Source organism: Hyperolius riggenbachi, chromosome 7 (genome assembly GCF_040937935.1).
Source record: "Hyperolius riggenbachi isolate aHypRig1 chromosome 7, aHypRig1.pri, whole genome shotgun sequence".
NCBI classification, from domain to species: domain Eukaryota; kingdom Metazoa; phylum Chordata; class Amphibia; order Anura; family Hyperoliidae; genus Hyperolius; species Hyperolius riggenbachi.
Window position 1 is genome coordinate 300,618,577 of NC_090652.1, and position 23,178 is coordinate 300,641,754.

Below are 23,178 nucleotides of genomic sequence, written 5' to 3' on the forward strand. Positions count from 1 at the left end.
ACAAACGTCATCAAAACAAAGCTTTATTGTCACATTTCCAGCAACACTCATTACAGTTTCTTGTTCCGGAAACAAATTTACACAATAAATCTGATTTTATTTGCAGAGAATGTGGAATATTACTGTGGAATTAGACTTATTAATTACTGGTAGAGTCTTCTATGCAGAGTTACATGCAGCGCAGTGTGGCGGATGGCGGCTGCACTCAATTATTGACGCTTTCAGCTGGCAACAGAGGAAGCTGCAAATACCGGCCTGGAGATGCAAGCCTACAGCCAATCAGAGTCAAGCTGCGTACACATGTCAGACGAAAGTTGTTCAAAATGAAAAACTGATTAACCGACTATCGTTAAAACAGCAGGGACATCCATATCCCAGGAAATAAACCCCACATATATATGTAGATAAATACTTGATCTACTTACATAACACATGTATTGTACGGTCCACGTTCTAATTTCAGTGAATGTTATATAGTAAATGAAGAGAAAACTGTTCCAGGCATTTTCCATCTTTACTTCTGACTGAAGCCGATTGTGATGTCATTTCTTCCCTTAGGATCCTTTTCCACTGCAAAACGCAAATGCAAATGCATGCATTTGCGTTTCTGACCAAGTCTGATGTGCGTTTTTAAGCATTTGCGTTTTTCTGACTGGAAAGTGTGGTCTTGATTTTTAAAAATAGATAGTAGTGTTTAAATCAATACAAAATCAATACGTTTTTCATGCATTCCTATACTTTACAGTGCAACGCAAAAAGCATCGTAATCGCACAGACATGCATTTGCGTTTTTTTTTTAAATTGGAACACAGCAGTGGAAAAGGCCACCCAAGATTCTTATTTTAAACAGGCTGCACTTAAGAATCAGCAAACGCATGCGTTTTGCGTTTTTGGCAAAAACACAGCTAGTGGAAAAGGGCCCTGACTCTTTTTTTCTCCCAGAAACTGCACTATCAGCAGGAGATAAGATAGTCAAAAACCTGTCAGTTCTGTCAGATTTCTACTGCCTACTGTAAAGGTAGCCATACACTGGTCGATTTGCTATTAGATCGACCAGCTGACAGATCCCTATCTGATCGAATCTGATCAGAGAGGGATCGTATGGCTGCCTTTACTGCAAACAGATTGTGAATCGATTTCAGCCTGAAACCGATCACAATCTGTGGAGCCGCCGCTGCCGCCTGTTCCCCCCCCCCCCCCCCCCGTATACATTACCTGACGCTGGCTCCCGGGCATCTTCTCTGCACTGCACCCGCTCCATCCCGGCGCTTCCTGTGAGCGCCCTCTATTTGAACTTCCTGGTCACTGCAGTGACAGGAAGCGCCGGGATGGAGCGGGTGCAGCGCGGAGAAGATAGGGAGAAGATGCGGAGAAGGCGCCCGGGAGCCAGCGTCAGGTAATGTATACCTGATCGGATCGGCCGCCACTAGCGATGCACTCCCTACCCGCGGGCGATCGAGGGTAATTTCCCGCACGGCGCGATCGACGGACCGATCCGATTTCGGGAGGAAATCGGATCGGCAGGTGCGTTTAGCGCGAACGATTGGCAGCAGGTTCGATCCCAGGATCGAATCTGCTGTCGAAACGGCCGCGAATCGGGCCAGTGTATGGCCACCTTAAGCAGTGGTGTAGCTAAGGAGCTGTGGGCCCTGGTGCTAGTTTTATGTTGGGGCCCCCCAAGCACTCTTTACATAACAATTGATTCGGCGCACCAAAACCTGCCAATGGCAACTACAGTGTCAGAGGTGCAAGAAGGGGATGAGGAACAGCTTGTTAATAATTACCACTATTCAAAGTATCTATAAAAGTGATTATTATGAGCACAGGACTGATAGAGAGGTAATACTGCAGTTGAGGGAGGGCCCTTTGGGGGCCCCCATGCGGTCGAAACGTCTGCAACCCCTATTGCTACGCCCCTGACTGTAAGTGACAGCAACATAAGAGAAAGGTAATATATGGCTCATTTTACTTTGGAAGAAACGTACTTCCTATTTGTATGTTTACATATATTTTACGATTTTCGCGATCGTGGTCCTTTTAGCCCTTTTTACCGTCTAGGAGGTTTTGTGTCACCATGAGCTGTCTGGGTATTCCTTGAAGGAGACCTGAAGTGAGAGGTATAGGGTGGCTGTCATATTTATTTCCTTTTACAAAATACCAGTTGCCCGACAGTCCTACTGATCTCTTTGACTGCAGTGGTATCTGAATCGCACACCTGAAACAAGTAAGTGGCAAATCCAGTCGGACATCAGTCAGAAACACTTGATCTGCTGCATGCTTGTTCAGGGGCTATGGCTGAAAGTATTAGAGGCAGAGGATCAGCACGGCTGCTAGGCAACTGGTGGTAAAAGAAAATAAATATGGCAGCCTCCATATACCTCACACTTAAGGCTCCCTTTAACCTTCCTGGTGGTAACCCCGAACGTAGTTCGGGGTAAGCCGCGCAGGAGGTTTTCTCAGGCCCTGCTGGGCCGATCTGCGTAATCGCTGCCGCCCCGCGCTTGATCGCCGCTATCCGCGCCGCCGTAGAGCCCCCCCCCCCCCTAGACCCCTGCACTGCCTGGTCTATCAGCGCCAGGCAGCGCTAAGGGGTGGATCGGGACTCCCTTAGACGTCACGACGTCCATGACGTCGGTGACGTCATCCCGCCCCATCGCCATGGCGATGGGGGAAGCCCTCCAGGAAATCCCGTTCTTTGAACGGGATTTCCTGATTGACTATCGCCGGAGGCGATCGGAGGAGCTGGGGGGATGCCGCTGAGCAGCGGCTATCGTGTAGCGAGCCCTAGGCTCGCTACATGATTTAAAACAAAAAAAAAGCAAAAAAACGGCAGCGCTGCCCCCTGGCGGTTTTTAATATACCGCCAGGGAGGTTAACTCGGTCTTCAGTTGCTAATCATTCATTTTGAACGACTTCTATCTGATGTGTGCAGGAACCTTTAACGTTTAAGGACAAATCCATCTCCTCATGGGGCAATCTCATGGTTTTCTTCGTTTTTAAAGAGAAACTGTAACCAAGAATTGAACTTCATCCCAATCAGTAGCTGATACCCTCTTTCCCATGAGAAATCTTTTCCTTTTCACAAGCTGATCATCAAGGGGCTCTGTATAGCTGATATTATGGTGAAACCCCTCCCATAATGTGATGTCAGGACCATGGCCCTGACAGTTTCCTGCCTGTGAACCTCATTGCATTGTGGGACATAACAGCTGTTTACAGCAGGGTCCAACTGCCAAAAAAGCAAGCAGCATCTCTTTCCAGTGACATCACCTGCCAGAAGTAAAAATATCTCCATGTGATAAATGTCAGAATGTAAATCGGGGAGAGGAAAGATTTTACAATGGGCAAACACTGACTAAATCATTTATACATAATTATTGTAAAAATGAAGCACTGTTTGTATTACATTATTTTCACTGGAGTTCCTCTTTAAAAAGCACTTCCTGAATGGCAGTTGCTAAGTTAACTAAAAGATAGTGGGGCAATATGTAGGAAGGCTGGATGGTAACTTACTATATTGGCAGTTAAACTGCCATTCAGGAAATGCTTTTGAAAACAAATCCCCCATGCGGAGATGGACTAGTTTAGAACTAGTTGGTTCTGTCAGATTTCGCTGCTTACTTATTTCAGTGCAGTGGTCTTTTAATCAACATTTAACACATTGCCCATTGGCTGTTCGGAAGTAAAGCTAACAGGTTTACAAAAATACCCATTATACAAAATAAAGTTTTGTAGTTATTTTTCTGAATAATGGCAGTTCATGTGTGACAGTCATTGTCACATCCTAGTCATTTTTTATTACATTTTACAAGCACAGGTTGCAGCAGATATAGCTGCTGATCTGTCCCCTGTGTGTTCCGGGAACCTGGGTGAGTATAAATCCAGCAGTGCTGATAGAGAGACTGGAGGCTGTGCGGTAAATCTGGTCACATGACTCTCTCCCTGGGACAGTCACCTCACACAGTGCGCCCTCTGCTGCCCAGACCTGTACATAGCATGTGTAAGTGTCAGCCTATGTGATGATGATGAATATATCCAGCTAAGAAGCATTACATTACTTCCATGCAGTAACTGCATACAATTACAATAAGTTCAATTAGATGCTAATCACATATGAGATCTGCCCGGCGATTAGTCCCGGCAGCTGTGTGCGTTGTCAGACTCCGCCTCCAGCCCCGCCCACTACAGTTTTGAAGACGGCAGATTGGGGAACATCTTCCTCATCACTTCTGCATTCCTGCATTCTGGAGCCGGCGGCCAGTTGTTGTGATCTGAGGACAGAGAAGAGGACAGGCTATCAATTACCCAATAAACATCCAGTGCACAGTGCAGTGATATCACACGGTAACCACCATGCAGTGACTTTACATGGTAACCATGATGCAGTGACCTCACACAGTAACCATGCTGCAAGCAGCCACTACGACTCAATAATAGTCTAAAAAGTTTATTGCATACAAAGGGTCAGACAATGCGTTTCACGGGCATTTCCAGCTTCCTCGGTTCAATGAAAACCAGAAAGTGTGCTGCTGGCAAAGGAGTAGTCCAAGCACCTTAATGGCTTGGGTTGGACTCCTTTGCCAGCAGCACACTTTTTGTTTTTTATTGACCCGAGGAATAGGGAAATGCCTGCAAAACGCATTGTATGACCCTTTGAGTGCAACAAGATTTTTGGACTATTATTCAGTCACTAGTAGACCTAAGCTCATTTAAAAACGGGCTCTAGGTCTCTCTCACCACCGCCACCACTTCATGTCAGCGCATGCGTGCAACCGCCCGCCGTGCACGCAAACGTCCGCACCTCCTGGCCCCGTCCTCCTCCTGTCCCAACAGCTACACATGCGCGGCAGCCAAACCACACGGGACACAGGGACAGGAGGATGACACAGGGACAGTTAGGGTTTTATTACTTAGGATTAGGATAGTGGCTGTTTGAGAGCTACTGGTGGGTTAAGCCAATCATACCTATCCTTTTATAACTATTTTTAATTGTTCTATGTATTTTGGGTGCCTCCATCTATAGTTAGATTCAGCTGAACCCAGAATATGATATGGGACTGAAAGAGCGAGAGAGGGAGAGAGGCTGGTAATGTATATTACATTTTTGCCTACATAACTTTCATAGCCAATACTTTAAAGAGAATCAGTACTCTAAAATTCTTACAATAAAAAGCATACCATTCTATTCATTATGTTCTCCTGGGCCCCTCTGTGCTGTTTCTGCCTCTCCCTGCTGCAATCCTGGCTTGTAATTGCCAGTTTTAGGCAGAGTTTACAAACAAAAGACATGGCTTCTAACCAGCATGTGATAGTCTGAGAGAAGCTCAGTCTATGACTCATACAGAGCTTGGAGGGGGCGTGGAGAGGGTGTGTATAATTCTACCTATCACAGCAGAGCAGCACATACCAGCCTGAGCCAACAAAGCTGACAAAGGAAAGAAGATTAGATTATACAACAGAGATAGTACAGCCACTGTGCAACTAGGAAAGGCTGCAGTAAGACAGACCACATTAGCAGAGGTATAGGAACTTATAGGATAGAAGAACTAAGGCTGAAAATTTTGTTACTGAGTCTCTTTAAAGGAAAACTTAAGTCAACAAAAAGCTGGTCGCAATAGCAGCATAGGGGGCGATATACAGGCTGGGAACGCGAAGAATCACTCGCGTTCCCATGCCTGTCGGCCGGTGACGGCCAAACCGGAAGTGTTCGCCGGCGGGTCCTGGAGCATCAGAGCGGGGCTGCGAGGGCACCGATCGGCTGCTGGGGGCTGAGGGAAGCACCAGGTGAGTAAATCTCATTTTTTTTTGTTGACTTAAGTTTTCCTTTAAGTTTCTTGATATCTTTTATTTTAATGCTGTTTATAACGCTTCTATGTTATTTTTGTATATATCTACAAGAATACATTCTTATATAAGAAGAAAGATTCTAGTCCAAGTGTTCAGATTATTTCAATGAGGGGTAACTGTTACCAATATATACATTGTGACTGACAGTGGTCTAGAAATCCATATAAATGACTCAGGAAGAAGTGACGCTTTATTGTTGACACTCACAGTGGTGTGTTACAGTCCGGTGTAATGGTCGTGTTGTAACGTGGCTTACTGTATTGCAGTGCACCACCCATGCGATGTCCACAGTGCGGCGGGAGTGGCATCGCTAAGGGCCCGTTTCTATTACATGCGGTGCGGCTACATAGCTGCATCACACCACAGGTGTCCGGAAACCAATGCACGGCAATGGAACAGTTCCATTCCATGCATTGTGTATGGAGCGGTGCAGAGCGATCCGAGAATCGGCAGCATGCTGCAGATTCCAACACAGTTGCATCCGCCCTCCGTCCCCTCCATACACTTCCGCATTGGGAGATGCGGAAGTGACACAATGCGGCTAGGCAGCCGCACTCGCATCACTCCACAAATGGAAAAGGGCACTAAACGTGCACGTTAACAGCAAAAGTGAAGCATACTTTTCACTGACTGTGTGCTTCACTGCACCCGACACAACAGGAGCAAAACGTGCGGCGCCGCTGTTCTGATCAGTTGCTCAGAGAACACAAACACAACACCTGTTTATCAGGAAGTAGCGTGTAGCACTAGAAATTGGACCTCAGAAGTGGAACACAGAGGTATGCCTGTGTTTCTGCCGCTGCTGTTGCCACCTATTTAATACAAGAAGGGAGTGCGCTGAGGAGAAAGCCCGAGGTGTGGGGGGGAGTGGCCGATGTGGGGGCCAATGCTCTCCCCTCATGCCCCCCAAAATGGCCCTGAGCACCCCCTCCCCCCCATTGTTACGCCACTGGGAGAATCCATTTTCATGCACACTGTAGTACCTGGCACTTCCCATGACGAGTGGTACAAGCTCTGCCCACCATCCACCTTCACCGTCTCCCCCGTGATGAAGGCTGCAGCCGGAGAGAGCAAGAAACACACCATCGATGAGATCTGCCAATCAGAGAGAGATGGTCACACCAGGAATAAAATACAGCGATGTGTTAGTATAATTATTATGGTACACAAAGTAGTGATGGAACAATAAACAATGGTGTGCAGATGTGGGGATAAGTATCACAGACCACCTCATTTGCAGGAACTCCAATGTTGGCCGCGCTCGGTTGCTTGATATTTCCATATAACTACCCGATTCTGTTTGAGAATTATTTAAATAAAAGCATCTTAGTAAAAATAGATGCAGCTCCCCCTCTGTGTATGAGTGCAGCCACCAATTACGGCGGATGCCTGTGCACTAGACCGGAGACTGTTGTGCGCAGCTTTCCTCTCCCTGCTACTGCACAGGCGCAAACCTGCTGGCACCCAGGGCCGGGCCGAGGCAGAGGCTGGGGAGGCTCCAGCCTCAGGGCGCAGTGTAGGAGGGGGCGCAGAATTCGTTCAGCTGTCATTCCTAATTGTGTTTGAAGCAGAAAGAAATAAGAAAAGGGGATACATAGCAGTGACTGCAAGCCAGATAACTAAATATTAAGGTGTTGGGGAGGTTGTGGGCCCTGTTGCGCCTCTTAGTCTAATAGCAATCAGTGTGTGACAGCTGGGGTGGGAGGGATTGAGGGGCGCACTTTGGTGTCTCAGCCTTGGGTGCTGGAGGACCTTGTCCCGCCTCTGCTGGCACCTGACGAAATGTGTGACGAGTAGAGAAAATAAAGCACTCCCATTGGAGGACTGAGCTGTTCCATGTCCAATAGGAAGCCAGCAGTTTAACGCAGCTCCTGTTCATAGTGGGGCACTTATCGGAGATGGCGACTGCAGGATTAACTACCCGAGTGACGCAAACGACGGATCCGTGACAGAGCAAAAAAAAGATGTGATGGACTGTGTGACATATAAAAGAAATTGGAAATCCAAATCTGATCCGGGAGTCAAACTCATGACCTCATGCTTCACAGTCAGGGGCAGTACCTCTTGATCACCTCAGCTGACTGAAATCCGCTACAACCACCTACGCTGTATATCACATATAGCGGAAGAGCAGGAAGCAAAAGCCAAATCCTGTGTTTTGAGGAGAATCTCAAACATCATAAAGAGCAATGAATGCTCTGATATGCATGAGCTGATTTTACTGCTGATGTCCACTTTGTATGCCAATAAAGATCTAACGTTTACATCGAAATGAGCTTTAAGCAGAGTTTCTCCTCACACCCAGGACTTTAAAGGGGCATAAAGAGATGATTTGCATATTCAGAAGTGATGCATTGTGGGGAACCACAGTTGTGCACGAAAATCTGAATGATCGCAAGTACCTTCTATTTTAAGAGGGCAAATCACACTATTCATGTCTTAAAGGATACCCGAGGTGACATGTGACATGATGAGATAGACATGTGTATGTACAGTGCCAAGCGCACAAATGACTATGCTGTGTTCCTTTTTTTCTTCCTCTGCCTGAAAGAGTTAAATATAAGGTATGTAAGTGACAGATTCTGTCTGGGTTGGGACTGCGTCGGACTATAGCATAACCCTCACTGATGAGTAATTACAGCCATAAAACACTTTCCTGCCAGCAAATGGCTTCTGAGAGCAGGAAAGAGATAAAAAGGGTCAATAATTCATAGATTTTAGCTCTAGCATACTTTAATGAAGATGTCATTGAGCAGAGACAATCTAAGCTGAATGCTCAGCCGATGACACAGGAAGGCGGATCCCGACGACAAGCGTTCCCTGCTCCATCTACCTGCGGGTGGGTACACACGACGCCACGCGACAGGTGTGAACGAGAAGTCAAGCAATCGCGGTACCTTGCGCGGAGTCGTCGGGAATCTTAAAGATCTGGTCCGCCATAACGGTCATTGTTGCCACGCGTTGCCAAATGTCGTTCACGTAATCGCACGCCTGTACCCACGTCACAAGATCGTGGAAACGATCGCTTATCCCTCATTAAAAAAAAAAGCCATAGTCGGAAAAATCGCATAGTGGGTAATGTTTCAAATGTTATTATTTTTAGGTTGTTGCCCCCCCTCCCCCAGTGGTTAATAAGTCCACCATGATGGAAAGATACCTCCTCCGGCATTCCAAATCTCTTGGCTGGAATCTTATGGACGTAGTTCTGAAACATGGCGCGTCCGGCCTCCCTGTAATTCTCCACGGCCGTCTGTGAGAAGATTGTTCCCTGCAAAATAGTAGAAAAATAAACGGTATCGGTGAGCAGAGGGTTAACATACATACGCGGGTGAAACCTCGCGTTTAGCTATCAATGCATACAAAATGCATAAGCGGTTTTATATGCGAACTGCAAACGCATTAAAATGCACACAAAATGCTTGAAAAATGCATCTGCGGTAAAAAGAAAATCGCAAACGCAAATGCACCAAAAAGCAGCAAAAACGCATAAAACCGCACACAACACTAACATAATACATGACATAAAACGCAGCTTTTCATGTTATGTTATGTGTGCACCTACCCTTAACCCTTTAACTTAATTCGTAAATACAAAGCTACAACATGACCACAACCAGAGAGAGGAGACTGCAGTGTACTTACCGGAGCCACAGAGTTGATCCTGACGCCGGTGTGGGCCCATTCGATAGCGAGGCTTTTGGTGAGATTGTCCACGGCTGCTCTCGCTGCCCCCGTGTGGCTGGAGGAGACAAAAACATGACAAGCCATGATTGCGCATGGAGGAAAAACGTTTTAGGCATTTATTTAGGAAAGGGTTCTTTACAGTAAGAGCGATTAAGATGTGGAATGCATTGCCACAGGAAGTAGTTATGGAAAATTCTATACCTGCATTTAAAGGGGGCTTGGCTGCTTTCCTTGCGTTAAAAGACATCCATGGCTATAATTACTAGGTAATGCCCAGTAGTGTTGATCCAGGGATATTGTCTGATTGCCATCTGGAGTCGGGAAGGAGTTTTTTCCCCTTTGGGGCTAATTGGACCATGCCTTGTAGGGGGTTTTCGCCTTCCTCTGGAACAACAGGGATATGTGAGGGAGCAGGCTGGTGTACTTTGTTCTCTGGTTGAACTCGATGGACGTATGTCTTTTATCAACCCAAATAACTATGTAACTATGATTGTGAAATACATTTTCACCTTTTCGTTTACAGCGAGGGATGGTCATCCAGATGCTAATAATTCCAAGATGATGCAAATTTTATTCAAATGTATGCAGTTTGTAAACAGAGCAATCAAATGTAACGGCTGCTGCATCTGATTGGCTCCTTTCCAGGCTGAATAGATTTGCATAAAATCTGCACCAATCAGAAAAATAAGCATCTCATTGACCATCTCTGTTTACAACTGCTAAGGGCCCATTTGAATCCGCAGAGTTTCCCCGTGCGGAGAAACTCTGCCATAAAGATGAATAGCGCCGCGGCCGGATCGCTTGCGCTAGCGATTCGCCGGCATTTCCATCCGAAGTTGTGCGGGAGGCTGCGAATCCCATCGCCTTGCATGGCACGGCTGTAGGGATACGTCTGCGTACCCGCAGACCCGGAAGTGCCGCCGCGCGTCTCGCTGACGCGTGCTGCGCAAGTGTAAACGGGCCCTAAGACTTTTCTTTGTAGATTCACAGAAGAGGACTTACGCCATGCCGGGGAAACCCTTATAAAAATCAACCACAATATTCACGATGGCTCCTCCATGCTCCTTCATCCAGGAGTTGTATGCTGCAAGTCAACAAACACACAGTCATAACAATGTACAACAATAACAAACACACAGTCATAACAATATACAGCAATAACAAACACACAGTCATAACAATATACAGCAATAACAAACACACAGTCATAACAATATACAGCAATAACAAACACACAGTCATAACAATATACAGCAACAATCAAACACAGAGTCACACGAATATACAGCAATAACAAACACACAGTCATAACAATATACAACAACAAACAAACACACAGTCATAACAATATACAGCAACAATCAAACACAGAGTCACACGAATATACAGCAATAACAAACACACAGTCATAACAATATACAACAACAAACAAACACACAGTCATAACATATACAACAATAACAAACACAGAGTCATAACAATATACAGCAATAACAAACACACAGTCATAACAATATACAACAACAAACACACAGTCATAACAATGTACAACAATAACAAACACACAGTCATAACAATATACAGCAATAACAAACACACAGTCATAACAATATACAGCAACAAACAAACACACAGTCATAACATATACAACAACAAACACACATACATAACAATATACAGCAATAACAAACACACAGTCATAACAATATACAACAATAACAAACACAGAGTCATAACAATATACAACAACAAACAAACACACAGTCATAACAATATACAACAATAACAAACACAGAGTCATAACAATATACAGCAACAAACAAACACACAGTCATAACATATACAACAACAAACACACATACATAACAATATACAGCAATAACAAACACACAGTCATAACAATATACAACAATAACAAACACAGAGTCATAACAATATACAACAACAAACAAACACACAGTCATAACAATATACAACAATAACAAACACAGAGTCATAACAATATACAACAACAAACACAGAGTCATAACAATATACAGCAACAAACACACATTCATAACATATACAACAACAACAAACACACAGTCATAACAATATAGAGCAAAAACAAACACACAGTCATAACATATACAACAACAAATACACATACATAACAGTATACAACAATAACAAACACACAGTCATAACAATATAGAGCAACAAACACACAGTCATAACATATACAACAATAACAAACACGCAGTCATAACATATACAACAATAAATACACATACATAACAGTATACAACAATACCAAACATACAGTCATAACAATATAGAGCAACAAACACACAGTCATAACATATACAACAACAAACACACATTTATAACATATACAACAAACCCACAGTCATAACATATACAACAAACACAAATGATGAGGAAACACTGACTAAATCTATAAATGAATATATAAAAAATTATATAAAAATGAGCAATTTTATTAATTACTTTATTTTCATTACATTTATTTTTTTTTAACATACTTCAGCAAATGAGGAACAGATTTGTTTTATAACAACCTAAAGTTCAAATCACAAAACCCAAACAAGTGCTGACTATCTACAACCCCACTGGTTCATGCTGTAACTCCTGCTACTGGTGTTGGTGTGATGCATGTCAGGTGCAGTTTCAGTACATACTGGCTTTGCAGCAGTAGAGGGTGCCGGTGAGGTTAGTGTCAGTACATACTGGCTTTGCAGCAGTCTGGTGAGGTTGGTGTCAGTACATACCGGCGTTGCAGCAGTAGAAGGTGTCAGTGAGGTTGGTGTCAGTACATACTGACTTTGCAGCAGTAGAAGGTGCAGCTGAGGTTGGTGTCAGTACATACTGGCTTTGCAGCAGTAGAAGGAATCAGTGAGGTTGGTATCAGTATATACTGGCTTTGCAGCAGTAGAAGGTGTCAGTGAGGTTGGTGTCAGTACATACTGACTTTGCAGCAGTAGAAGGTGCAGCTGAGGTTGGTGTCAGTACATACTGGCTTTGCAGCAGTAGAAGGAATCAGTGAGGTTGGTGTCAGTATATACTGGCTTTGCAGCAGTAGAAGGTGTCAGTAAGTTTGGTGTCAGTACATACTGGCTTTGCAGCAGTAGAAGGTGCAGCTGAGGTTGGTGTCAGTACATACTGGCTTTGAAGCAGTAGAAGGTGTTAGTGAGTCAGGTGTCAGTACATACTGGCTTTGCAGCAGTAGAAGGTGCCAGTGAGGTTGGTGTCAGTACATACTGGCTTTGCAGCAGTCTGGTGAGGTTAATGTCAGTACATACCGGCTTTGCAGCAGGAGAAGGTGTCAGTGAGGTTGGTGTCAGTACATACTGGCTTTGTAGCAGCCTGGTGAGGTTAGTGTCAGTACATACCGGCTTTGCAGCAGTTTGGTGAGGTTAGTGTCAGTATATACCAGCTTTGCAGCAGTAGAAGGTGTCAGTGAGACTGGTGTCAGTACATACCGCTATGCAGCAGAAGAAGGTGTCAGTGAGGTTGGTATCAGTACATACCGGCTTTGCAGCAGTAGAAGGTGTCAGTGAGACTGGTGTCAGTACATACCGGCTTTGCAGCAGAAGAAGGTGCCAGTGAGGTCGGTGTCAGTACATACCGCTATGCAGCAGTAGAAGGTGCCAGTGAGGTTGGTGTCAGTACATACCGGCTTTGCAGCAGTAGAAGGTGTCAGTGAGACTGGTGTCAGTACGTACCGGCTTTGCAGCAGTAGAAGGTGCCGGTGAGGTTGGTGTCTATGACTGCATTCCATCCTTTGGACGATATCGCCTCGCTGGGACTCGGGAACTGCCCTCCGCCATTGTTCACCAAGAAGTCAATCCGACCGTATTGCTTCAGGGTAGACTCCATCAGCGACTCCACCTGCATTCAGGAATATGTCCAACCATTTTATAATAATACTAATAATATGGTAGGACATTAGGCTATGACTATGGTAGGATTAGATTGTGAACTCCTCTGAGGACAGTCAGTGACATGACTATGTACTCTGTACAGTGCTGCAGAAGGTGTCAGTGCTATATAAATACATAATCATAATAATATGGTGGGACATTAGGCTATGACTATGGTAGGATTAGAGTGTGAGCTCCTCTGAGGACAGTCAGTGACATGACTATGTACTCTGTACAGTGCTGCAGAAGGTGTCAGTGCTATATAAATACATAATAATAATATGGTAGGACATTAGACTATGACTATGGTAGGATTAGATTGTGAGCTCCTCTGAGGACAGTCAGTGACATGACTATGTACTCTGTAATGTGCTGCAGAAGATGTCAGTGCTATATAAATACATAATAATAATATGGTAGGACACTGGTCTATGACTATGGTAGAGATTAGATTGTGTGCTTCTCTGAGGACAGTCAGTGACATGTCTATGTACTCTGTAACGTGCTGCAGAAGATGTCAGTGCTATGTAAATACATAATAATAATATGGTAGGACATTAGACTATAACTATGGCAGGATTAGAGTGTGAGCTCCTCTGAGGACGGTCAGTGACATGATTATGTACTCTGTAATGTGCTGCAGAAGAGGTCAGTGCTATATAAATACATAATAATAATATGGTAGGACGTTAGGCTATGACTATGGTAAGCATTAGACTGTGAGCTCTTCTGCTTAGTGTTTAGGCTAAAACACTAAAAATATAACTTATCCAGTAAATCTGTGCTGGTATTTTAAAAAAAAACTGTTAGATACTAGGTGACAGTAGTTGCACCATTACCCCGGGTCACATCAGAACATAAAGCAGCATTCATTAGAGTGTACTGCATCAGGTATTTACCGTTTTTTTCATGGTAATTACCACCAAGTTTTATTTTCTCTGGTTCTGTTCTTTAATAGCAGCCGCTATGGAAACACAACTTTCGGAATTTTTTCGGTTGGTAAATTGCCTCTTGGATGCGGGAAATGGCTCATTTAATGAGTTCATTAAAATATTACAAGCTCTATTTACTGCACTTATTACAAACTTGATGTCGCTGTTACGACATATAAACAAACGCAGTCCTAACCGACTACGTAACAAGCAGGGGCGTAGCAATAGGGGTTGCAGAGGTTGTGACCGCATTGGGGCTCTTGGGCCAGGGGGCCCAGAAGGGCCCTCCCTCAACGACAGTATTAGCTCTCTATTGGTCCTGTGCTCATAATAATCACTTCTATAGATGGTTTGAATAGTGGTAATCATTAACAAGCTGTTCCCCATCCCCTACTATTATTATTATTTTTTATTTATATAGCGCCAACATCTTCCGTAGCGCTGTACATAGTACAAGCAAATAATGGGGAACAAATATACATAAGAACTACAAGACACTGTACAGTCATGACATTGAATAGAATAAATACAAATACATACATAGTTGATGTGTAGTTGGTACATGTGCATATGGTAAAATTACAGCAGTATGAGAACCACTAGGAGGAGGTCCCTGCCCTTGCGAGCTTACAATCTAGATTCTTGCTCCTCTGACACTGTAGTTGCCATTGGCAGGTTTTGGTGCGCCATATCAATTGTTATGTATAGAGTGCTTGGGGGGCCCTATTGTAAAACTTGCATCGGGGCCCACAGCTCCTTAGTTACGCCACTGGTAACAAGGTAGCCATACCATCCATTGTAATTACTGCAAGCATTGGCCTAAAAACTCACACTCCTGTTACACGCCAGGATCCGTCCGTCATCAGACAAATGTCAGGGAAGCTGGGTAAAAACACCACCAGGGATTTCTGCAGCAACATTAACAATGGCGGCTGCACTTGATATTTAAAGTGGATCTGAACTCTTGCGCAGGTCAGAAGGAAAACACAGAGAAATGCCCCCTGTATGTATTCAGAGAGTTTAGCCTGTCTAATTCCCTCTCCTCTGTGACTAATCATAACTGTAATTTGATCTCTCGGCTGTGTCAGCTGGCTGCCTCGGAAGAGCAGCTAATTTCTAATCGATCAGTTAATGTTGTCCGATGCAACCGACTGACGATTATCATCTGGACAGATCCACCAGACTGGAGCAATATACAACAAGGGAGAAAGCTGGCACATCCAAAATCAATCTTTATTAGTTCCATGTGAAAATATGGCCAACGTTTTGGAGCCGCATAGGACCCCGTTATCAAGGCAATATCTGCTCTGAGGCAAAGATCTGTTTGCTGCTGTGCAAAAAATTGGCTGCTGCTGACCTCAGATGAATACACATCGCTGACAGCGAGTGTTTTAGAGGAGCCAGGCTCCCGAATTCCTATGCAGAATTTTTTGCACAGCAGCAAACAGATCTTTGCCTCAGAGCAGATATTGCCTTGATAACGGGGTCCTATGCGGCTCCGAAACGTTGGCCATATTTTCACATGGAACTAATAAAGATTGATTTTGGATGTGCCAGCTTTCTCCCTTGTTGGATACTGCATAGAGGGCGTCATCCCTCTTTTCAGCTGTTGCACTCCCCTTAAAGACTATGGGTTTGATCCATTAGTGAGTGCGAGACAATACTTCCAATGTAATGGAGCAATATACATGAGATAAGCATTGTACATTGGTGTCTTTTTGCATTGCTGTACCTCACTTTCTTCCCATTTATACTCACGCGACACATGATGCCTCGATCGTTTTGTACGACTTCGGTCTAGCGTGTATTCTACCTGAAGTGACAGGGATATGGAGGCTGCCATATGTATTTCCTTTTAACCAATACCAGTTGCCTGGCAGCCCTGCTGATCCTCTGCCTTTAATACCTTTAGCCATAGCCCCTGAACAAGCATGCAGCAGATCAGGTGTTTCTGACTGAGGTCTGACTGTATTAGCAGCATGCTCGTTTTAGGTGTGCGATTCAGACACTACTGCAGCCAAAAAGCTTAATAGGATGCTGGACAATTTGCATTTAAAAGAAAATAAATACGGCAGCTTTCATATCTGTCTCAGTTCAGGAGTACTTTAAAAGGGAACCTGAAACGAGAGGTATATAGAGGCTGCCATATTTGTTTCCTTTTACACAATACCAGTTGCTGGGCAGTCCCGCATCACAAACCTGAAACAAGCATGCAGCTAATCTTGTCAGGAACACCTGATCTGCTGCATGCTTGTTCAGGGGCTATGGCTAAAAGTATTAGAGGCAGAGGATCAGCAGGACAGCCAGGCAACTGGTATTAAAGGACAACTAAAGTGAGAGGTATATGGAGGCTGCCATATTTACTTCCTTTTAAGCAATACCAGTTGCCTGGCAGCCCTGCTGATCCTCTTCCTCTAATACTTTCAGCGATAGCCCCTGAACAAGCATGCAGCATATCAGGGTTTTCTAACATTGTCAGATCTGACAAGATTAGCTACATGCTTGATTCTGGTGTGATTCAGACACGACTGCAACTAAATAGACGGGCAGGGCTGCCAGGCAACTGGTATTGTTTAAAAGGAAATACCTATGGCAGCCGCCATATCCCTCTCACTTCAGGTACCCTTTTCAGTAACATAATGGTAGCCATGAACAACCTATCTCCTAGGCTGCCATGCTTCTAGTCCTGATACTCCCTGAGTCACTGTCACACACCAACAGTTCAGAGACAACAGGTGATTTTATTGGCTTACAGATTCTATACTGATGTGAGCAAGAGAAGGATGAAGCCAGAATCAGAATCATCAATAGCAGCCGCTGTGTATATTGAGGGCCTCAGTAACATCAGTACAACTATAGTTATGTACGCAGTGCGGTCCGTACCTCCTCCTCTCTGCGGATGTTACACTGCAGCGCAGTCAGCGCCGACGCATTTCCCGGGCAGATCTCAGCGATCAGTTCTCTGGCTGCTTCCTTTAGCCGGTCCAGTTTGCGAGAAGCGATAACGACATTACAGCCTGCGGATAGAATGCGGTGATAATGATGTGTCATGCATGGCCGGTAACAGGCGGAGCTCAGCAGATTTATCAAAAGCGGAGCAATACTGGAGCAGTTACAGCGAGCAATGATAAATAATACATTCATCTCAATATTCCATTAAAGCAAACCTGCTGTGAAAATAAACGTATGAGATAATGATTTGTATGTGTAGTACGGCTAAGAAATAGAACATTAGTAGCAAAGATATGAGTCTCATATTGTTTTCTAGTACAGGAAGATTTAAAAAAAAGAAAAAACTTCAGCTATTTATACAAAAGAGCTTCTGTGAGCTATTGACCCACTGGGTGGGATACAGTCCTGTTTAATGAAGTATATAAACAGACAATAAACAGTGAGAGACAGCTTGAGATAAGGTTTTACTGGAGGAAAATTCAAAGGGTCATTAGCACTGCTCTGTTTTATAGCTTAAACAGGAACTCCAGTAAAAATGATGCAATAAAAAAGTGCTTCATTTTTACAATAATTATCTAGTCAGTGTTTTCCCATTGTAAAAGCTTTCCTCTCTCTGATTTACATTCTGATATTTATTACATGGTGACATTTTTACTGCTGGCAATTGAAGTAGCTGCTGCTTGCTTTTTTGGCAGTTGGAAACAGCTGTAAACAGCCATTTCCCACAATGCAACAGGGTTCACAGACAGGAAACTGCCAAGAGTACGTACTCAGAATTTCTTTGTAGGAGGGGTTTCACCACAATATCAGCCATACAGCGCCCCCTGATGGTCTGTTTGTGAAAAGGAATAGATTTCTCATGCAAAAGGGGGTATCAGCTACTGATTGGGGTGAAGTTCAATTCTTGGTCGGAGTTTCTCTTTAAAATACAGAGTGTGGTTGGGCACGATACAGCTGCAGGGGGCTGCTGGAAGCCCCAGGTGAGTACAACTCATTTTTTTAGAGACTTAAGTGTCCCTTTAAACTGCAAATATGACAGAATGATGCAATGTTATTAAAAAAAAAGCTATATAACTTAAAAATATGAGAATATGTTCTTAGCTACTAATGTTCTAATTATTATCCTTACTACACATACATTATTGCGCCAGGTTTGCTTTAATAACAGTAAAGTACATGCTGTCTTTGGGCTGGTGCACACTACAAGAGCTTTTCTAAGCGTTTTGTGATTTTAAAAGCTCCTGCTAATGTAATGCTATGGGTGTGTTAACACTGGAGCGATATGATTTTGTAAAAATCCCCCACAGCATTGCATTAGCAAGAGCTTCTTGCGAGTTCTTGTTGTGTGCACCAGCCCTCTCTGAGCTTGTTGTACCTCATTTACCTGCCCCAGCCACAGAAGTTTGGTACTGTATTTGTGATTATTCAAGTGAACCTCCGGACTAAAAATCGACTCAGCAGCACTGAAAAGGCCTGGTGTTTCTTTAACAGTTTCACAGCATCAGAACTTTGTTTCTCTTATACAAGCCTCATTTTTAGCTGCACAGAAGAAAACTGCCCAGGCAGTTTTCCCCTTATGCTGTGCATGATGGGATTTCGGATGTTGTTGTTCTCGTTCTGCTGTTTTGGTGCAATTTTTTTTTTTTTTACATTTTGAATTTGACATTTGAAGCCTAGCGTGTGCAGCTGGAAGGGGTAATCAGGACACAGGACAGTTGGAACTGTCTCCTGCTCCTTGTCACCTCCTTTCAACCAAAAAGATGGCAGCCCCCATGAATCACACACATTTGCCTGTTCTTTTAAAACAGGGTGTGTAAGAGATTATATTACCTATCTATTCTAATTAACATAACTAATGTAACTTAATAACAGTATGTTTGTTTAGACTGAAGTTCCCCTTTCAGGTTGGAGTGAGCTCTGAGGTGCCCCACAATACATCATTGCTATATATGTGAATCATCTGTTTGTTGTCCCTGAAAACTTAACACACCTCCAGATCCACTGTAATGCAATGATGTGTCAGCTTGTTAATATCATAGAGCCAAATCAATCCAAAATGCATACAGACTGTTACAGACTGGTTAGTCCTCATGAGTTCATGACATGAATTAATGTGGTTTTATGGCAGAGAGCTTGAAACACCCAAAGTTACCGATTACCCAGCAAGCATATGGCGAACCAGAACTCCTAGGAGTGTGTAAGGGGCTAAAAAGGACCAAAAAGCCCTCTTAGGGCCATTGCACACCAATAACCTCTAGCAGATCCCCAAAACGCTAGAGGTTTTTCAAGCAGATGTCAAAGCGATTCTAGGCAGGTTAAGGGCTGGTGCACACCGAGCGGCTTTTTCAGCGTTTCTGCAGCTGCTTGCGGCTGCGGATACGCTTGGTCAATGTATCTCAATGGGGTGGTGCACACCAGAGCGGGAGGTGTTTTGCAGAAACGAATCCTCCCGGGGTGAGGCATTTTTTGGATTGCGGATGCGTTTCTGCCTCAATGGTAAGTATAGGAAAAACTCAAACCGCTCTGAAAAACGCCTGTTCAGAGCGGTTTGGCCAGCGTTTTTGTTACAGAAGCTGTTCAGTAACAGCTTTACTGTAACAATACATGAAATCTACTACACCAAAACCGCTACACAAAACCGCAAAACACTAGCTGAAACGCTACAGAAAAAGAAGAAAAAGCGTTTCAAAATCTGCTAGCATTTTGCGGATCTGCTAGCGGGTTTTGGTGTGCACCAGGCCTTAGGCCCAGTGCACACCGAGCGGTTTTTGGAGCGATCCGCCGGCCGCATCCGCCTCTAAAAACGCTTGTCTAATGTATTGCAATGGGATGGTGCACACCGGCGGTTTGCGGTTTTTGCCAAGCCGCAAACGCGCCTCCTGCTGCGCGTTTGCGGTTTTCGGAAGCGTTTCGTCCTCAATGTAAAGTATAGGAAAAACGCAAACCGCTCTGAAAAACGCTAGTTCAGAGCGGTTTGCCAGGCATTTTTGTTACAGTAGCTGTTCAGTAACAGCTTTTACTGTAACAATATGTGTAATCTGCTACACAAAAACGCACGCAAAACCGCTAGGTATGTTTAGAAAACATCTCTAAACATACCTAGAATCGCTCTGAAATCAGCTCCCAAAACCGCTAGCGTATTGCGGATCTGCTAGCGGTTTTGGTGTGCACTGGGCCTGAGAGAGGTTTTCTAATCATGCCTGCGTTTTTTGGAGCGTTTTTGTGTAGCAGATTTCATATAGTGTTACAGTAAAGCTGTTACTTGAACAGCTTCTATAACAAAAACGCCTGGAAAACCGCTCTGATTCAGCGTTTTTCAGAGCGGTTTTCCACTTTGAGGCAGAGACACCTCAGAAATCTAAAAAATGCTGCAGCCCCCGAGTTTGCGTTTGTGGACAAAACGAAACCGCTCTGGTGTGCACCAGCCCTTAGGGGCCTTTCACAATTTAGCGTTTTACTAGCGCTTTCAGCTTCCTTCCAAAAGCGCTAGCTTTTCAAAAAGCGCTTGTTCAATGTATGGTTCTGTTCTCATCTAAGCGTTTTGCTGAAACGCAAACGCGTAGCATGCAGCATTTTCTGAGCGATTAGCGTTTCAATGTTAAGTATTAGCTAATCACTGAAAAAACGCTTTCTATACAGTTAAAAGCGCTTGGAAAGCGCTCATAAAAAACACTGAAAAATTGATTAGCGCTTGCGTTTATCGATTTTAGGTGTGAATGGGCCCTTACTAAACATGCTATGCAAATTAAAATGTGCCTTCTTAAAACAGAAGGTATTTGCATTGATTCAGGTTGGAGTGAGCATAGGATGTCTCCCACAATGCATCACTGCATACAATTTTAGTAAGAGGGCTTTTTGGTCCCCATGTGTGATTCGGACGACAGGCTACTGATTTAATAGGCTGTGTTTCCCCGATTGAATCACTGCCGTATCTGTAGTAGTGGAAACTGGCCCTTAATGACAAGTGTCAGTAAAGGTGGTTTGTGCGTTGCACACAGTGTGATATACTTTTCATAACTTTCTGAACAACCTGATAATCAGTAAAATAACTTCTGAGTGAGTCATGTGACCTTGCAAGTTATATGAAGCTGGTGGACTACATGTCCCAAAGTGACCAGAGCCATTTAACCCTGTACCAGGAAAACCCGAAATCCCAGGATGCCCTCAGCCCCCATCATAAACCTTCATCCACATGCAAAACCGCAGCCGTCGTAAAAATGGAACGATCCGCAATTGTTATCGTCGAGCGAACAAAGTCTGCATAGATAATTCCTACCCTCCCATAATCGATGTTTAACTCAGTTGAAAATAAAGGCAGTGTAGTGCGGGCACCGCAGGGGGCGCTGGAGGGTGAGGGGCATCCCATAGCAACGCACATAACATTTTATTAAGAAAGGAAAAAAACAAGAACAAAACACTAGGGTTCAGGGGTACTTTACAAATTAATGTTTGAGAACTACAAGTCCCAGCATGCCTGTCCTACAGATTTTGGGTCATGAGGCCTGTACTAGTAATGTATAAGGGTACTACAAGTGCACAACCTGTATCAGTTATATACAGTATTGGCATCCTACAAGTTCTAGCGTGCCCTGTTACCCAGATTATGGGTCAGTTGACTTGTATTAGGCTGCATTTCCCACTGGGGTGCCGAAGCGGATGTTTTACGCAACTTCAGATCCATATCACTTGGCCATGACATTCAGGGCTATGAGTATACAGATGCATGCTGTGGAAAACTGCAGCATACATCATTTTTTTCCCACACACAGGATTCGGATGCAGCCTATAGATCTCAATAGGTTGCGATTCAGCATCCCAAATCAGGTGCAGAAAGCGTGATTCCCGCCTAGTGGAAATAAGCCCTTAGAATGGGGGTACTACAAGTCCCATCATGCCGTAGCCCAGATCTTGGGGCATGTGACCTGGTAATGTATTGGTATTATTGTTAGTTATATATTGGGGTACTACAAGTCCCAGCGTGCCCTGCCACCCAGAGCTTGGGTTATGGGACTTGCATTAGTTATATTAGGGAACTACAAGTCCCAGCATGCCCTGCCACCCAGACCTTGAGTTATGGGACTTGCATTAGTTATATTAGGGAACTACAAGTCCCAGCATGCCCTGTCACCCAGACCTTGAGTTATGGGACTTGCATTAGTTATATAGTGGGGTACTATAAGTCACAGCATGCCCTTTCACACAGATCTTAGGTCATATGGGACTTGCATTAGTTAAATATTAGGGGTACTACAAGTCCCAGCATGCCCTGTCACACAGATCTTAGGTCATATGGGACTTGTGTTATATATTAGAGGTACTACAAGTCCCAGCATGCCCTGTCACACAGATCTTGAGTCATGTCAGGCTGTCTGCTGAGCTGCAATGCCCAGCGAGTCACGTGACCCTGCATACCCCCCGCAGCTCAGGCTGAGCCATGTGCTGTCTCCAGAGAAGGGGGAGGGTACAGACCCAGTGCCAGCAGCTCTGCCGCTATGGCCCTCCCGATGCCGGTGCCTCCTCCGGTCACCACGGCCACCTTCCCCCGGAACAGCCCCGGGATCAGCACACTGCGCGCCGCCATGACAGTACAATGACAGTTCCGCCACTTCCGATCTGACAAGGCCACATCACCATGGCGACCGTGACAGCTCACCCCACAACACGCTCCGATTCCCCGCCCACTTGCTGCTAAACCATCCTGCTTGTCCCGCCCACAGCTCACAGAGCACCACTGGCTTATCTGCCAGCCCCGCCCACTAAACTCTACTGCCCCGGCTCCTGTCACTGGACTTTCAGAATCTTTATAATATTATCAGATAAGGTCACCCCGCCTCCCCCTG

At 44.5% G+C, this 23,178-nt stretch overlaps 1 protein-coding gene across 1 annotated transcript; it reads right to left on the reverse strand.

The window, feature by feature from the left end:
• Positions 1-1,336: 1,336 nt before the first annotated feature.
• On the reverse strand, positions 1,337-22,996 carry LOC137525183 (peroxisomal trans-2-enoyl-CoA reductase-like). The gene is made up of 8 exons (XM_068246079.1): positions 22,808-22,996; positions 17,270-17,403; positions 13,257-13,422; positions 10,534-10,615; positions 9,490-9,586; positions 9,005-9,115; positions 6,831-6,942; positions 1,337-4,271 (listed from the first exon to the last, which is right to left on the reverse strand). Exons 1-8 carry the CDS (start codon positions 22,917-22,919, stop codon positions 4,183-4,185), a joined length of 903 nt encoding a protein of 300 aa, XP_068102180.1. The 5' UTR covers positions 22,920-22,996; the 3' UTR covers positions 1,337-4,182.
• Between the last annotated feature and the right edge of the window lie 182 nt (positions 22,997-23,178).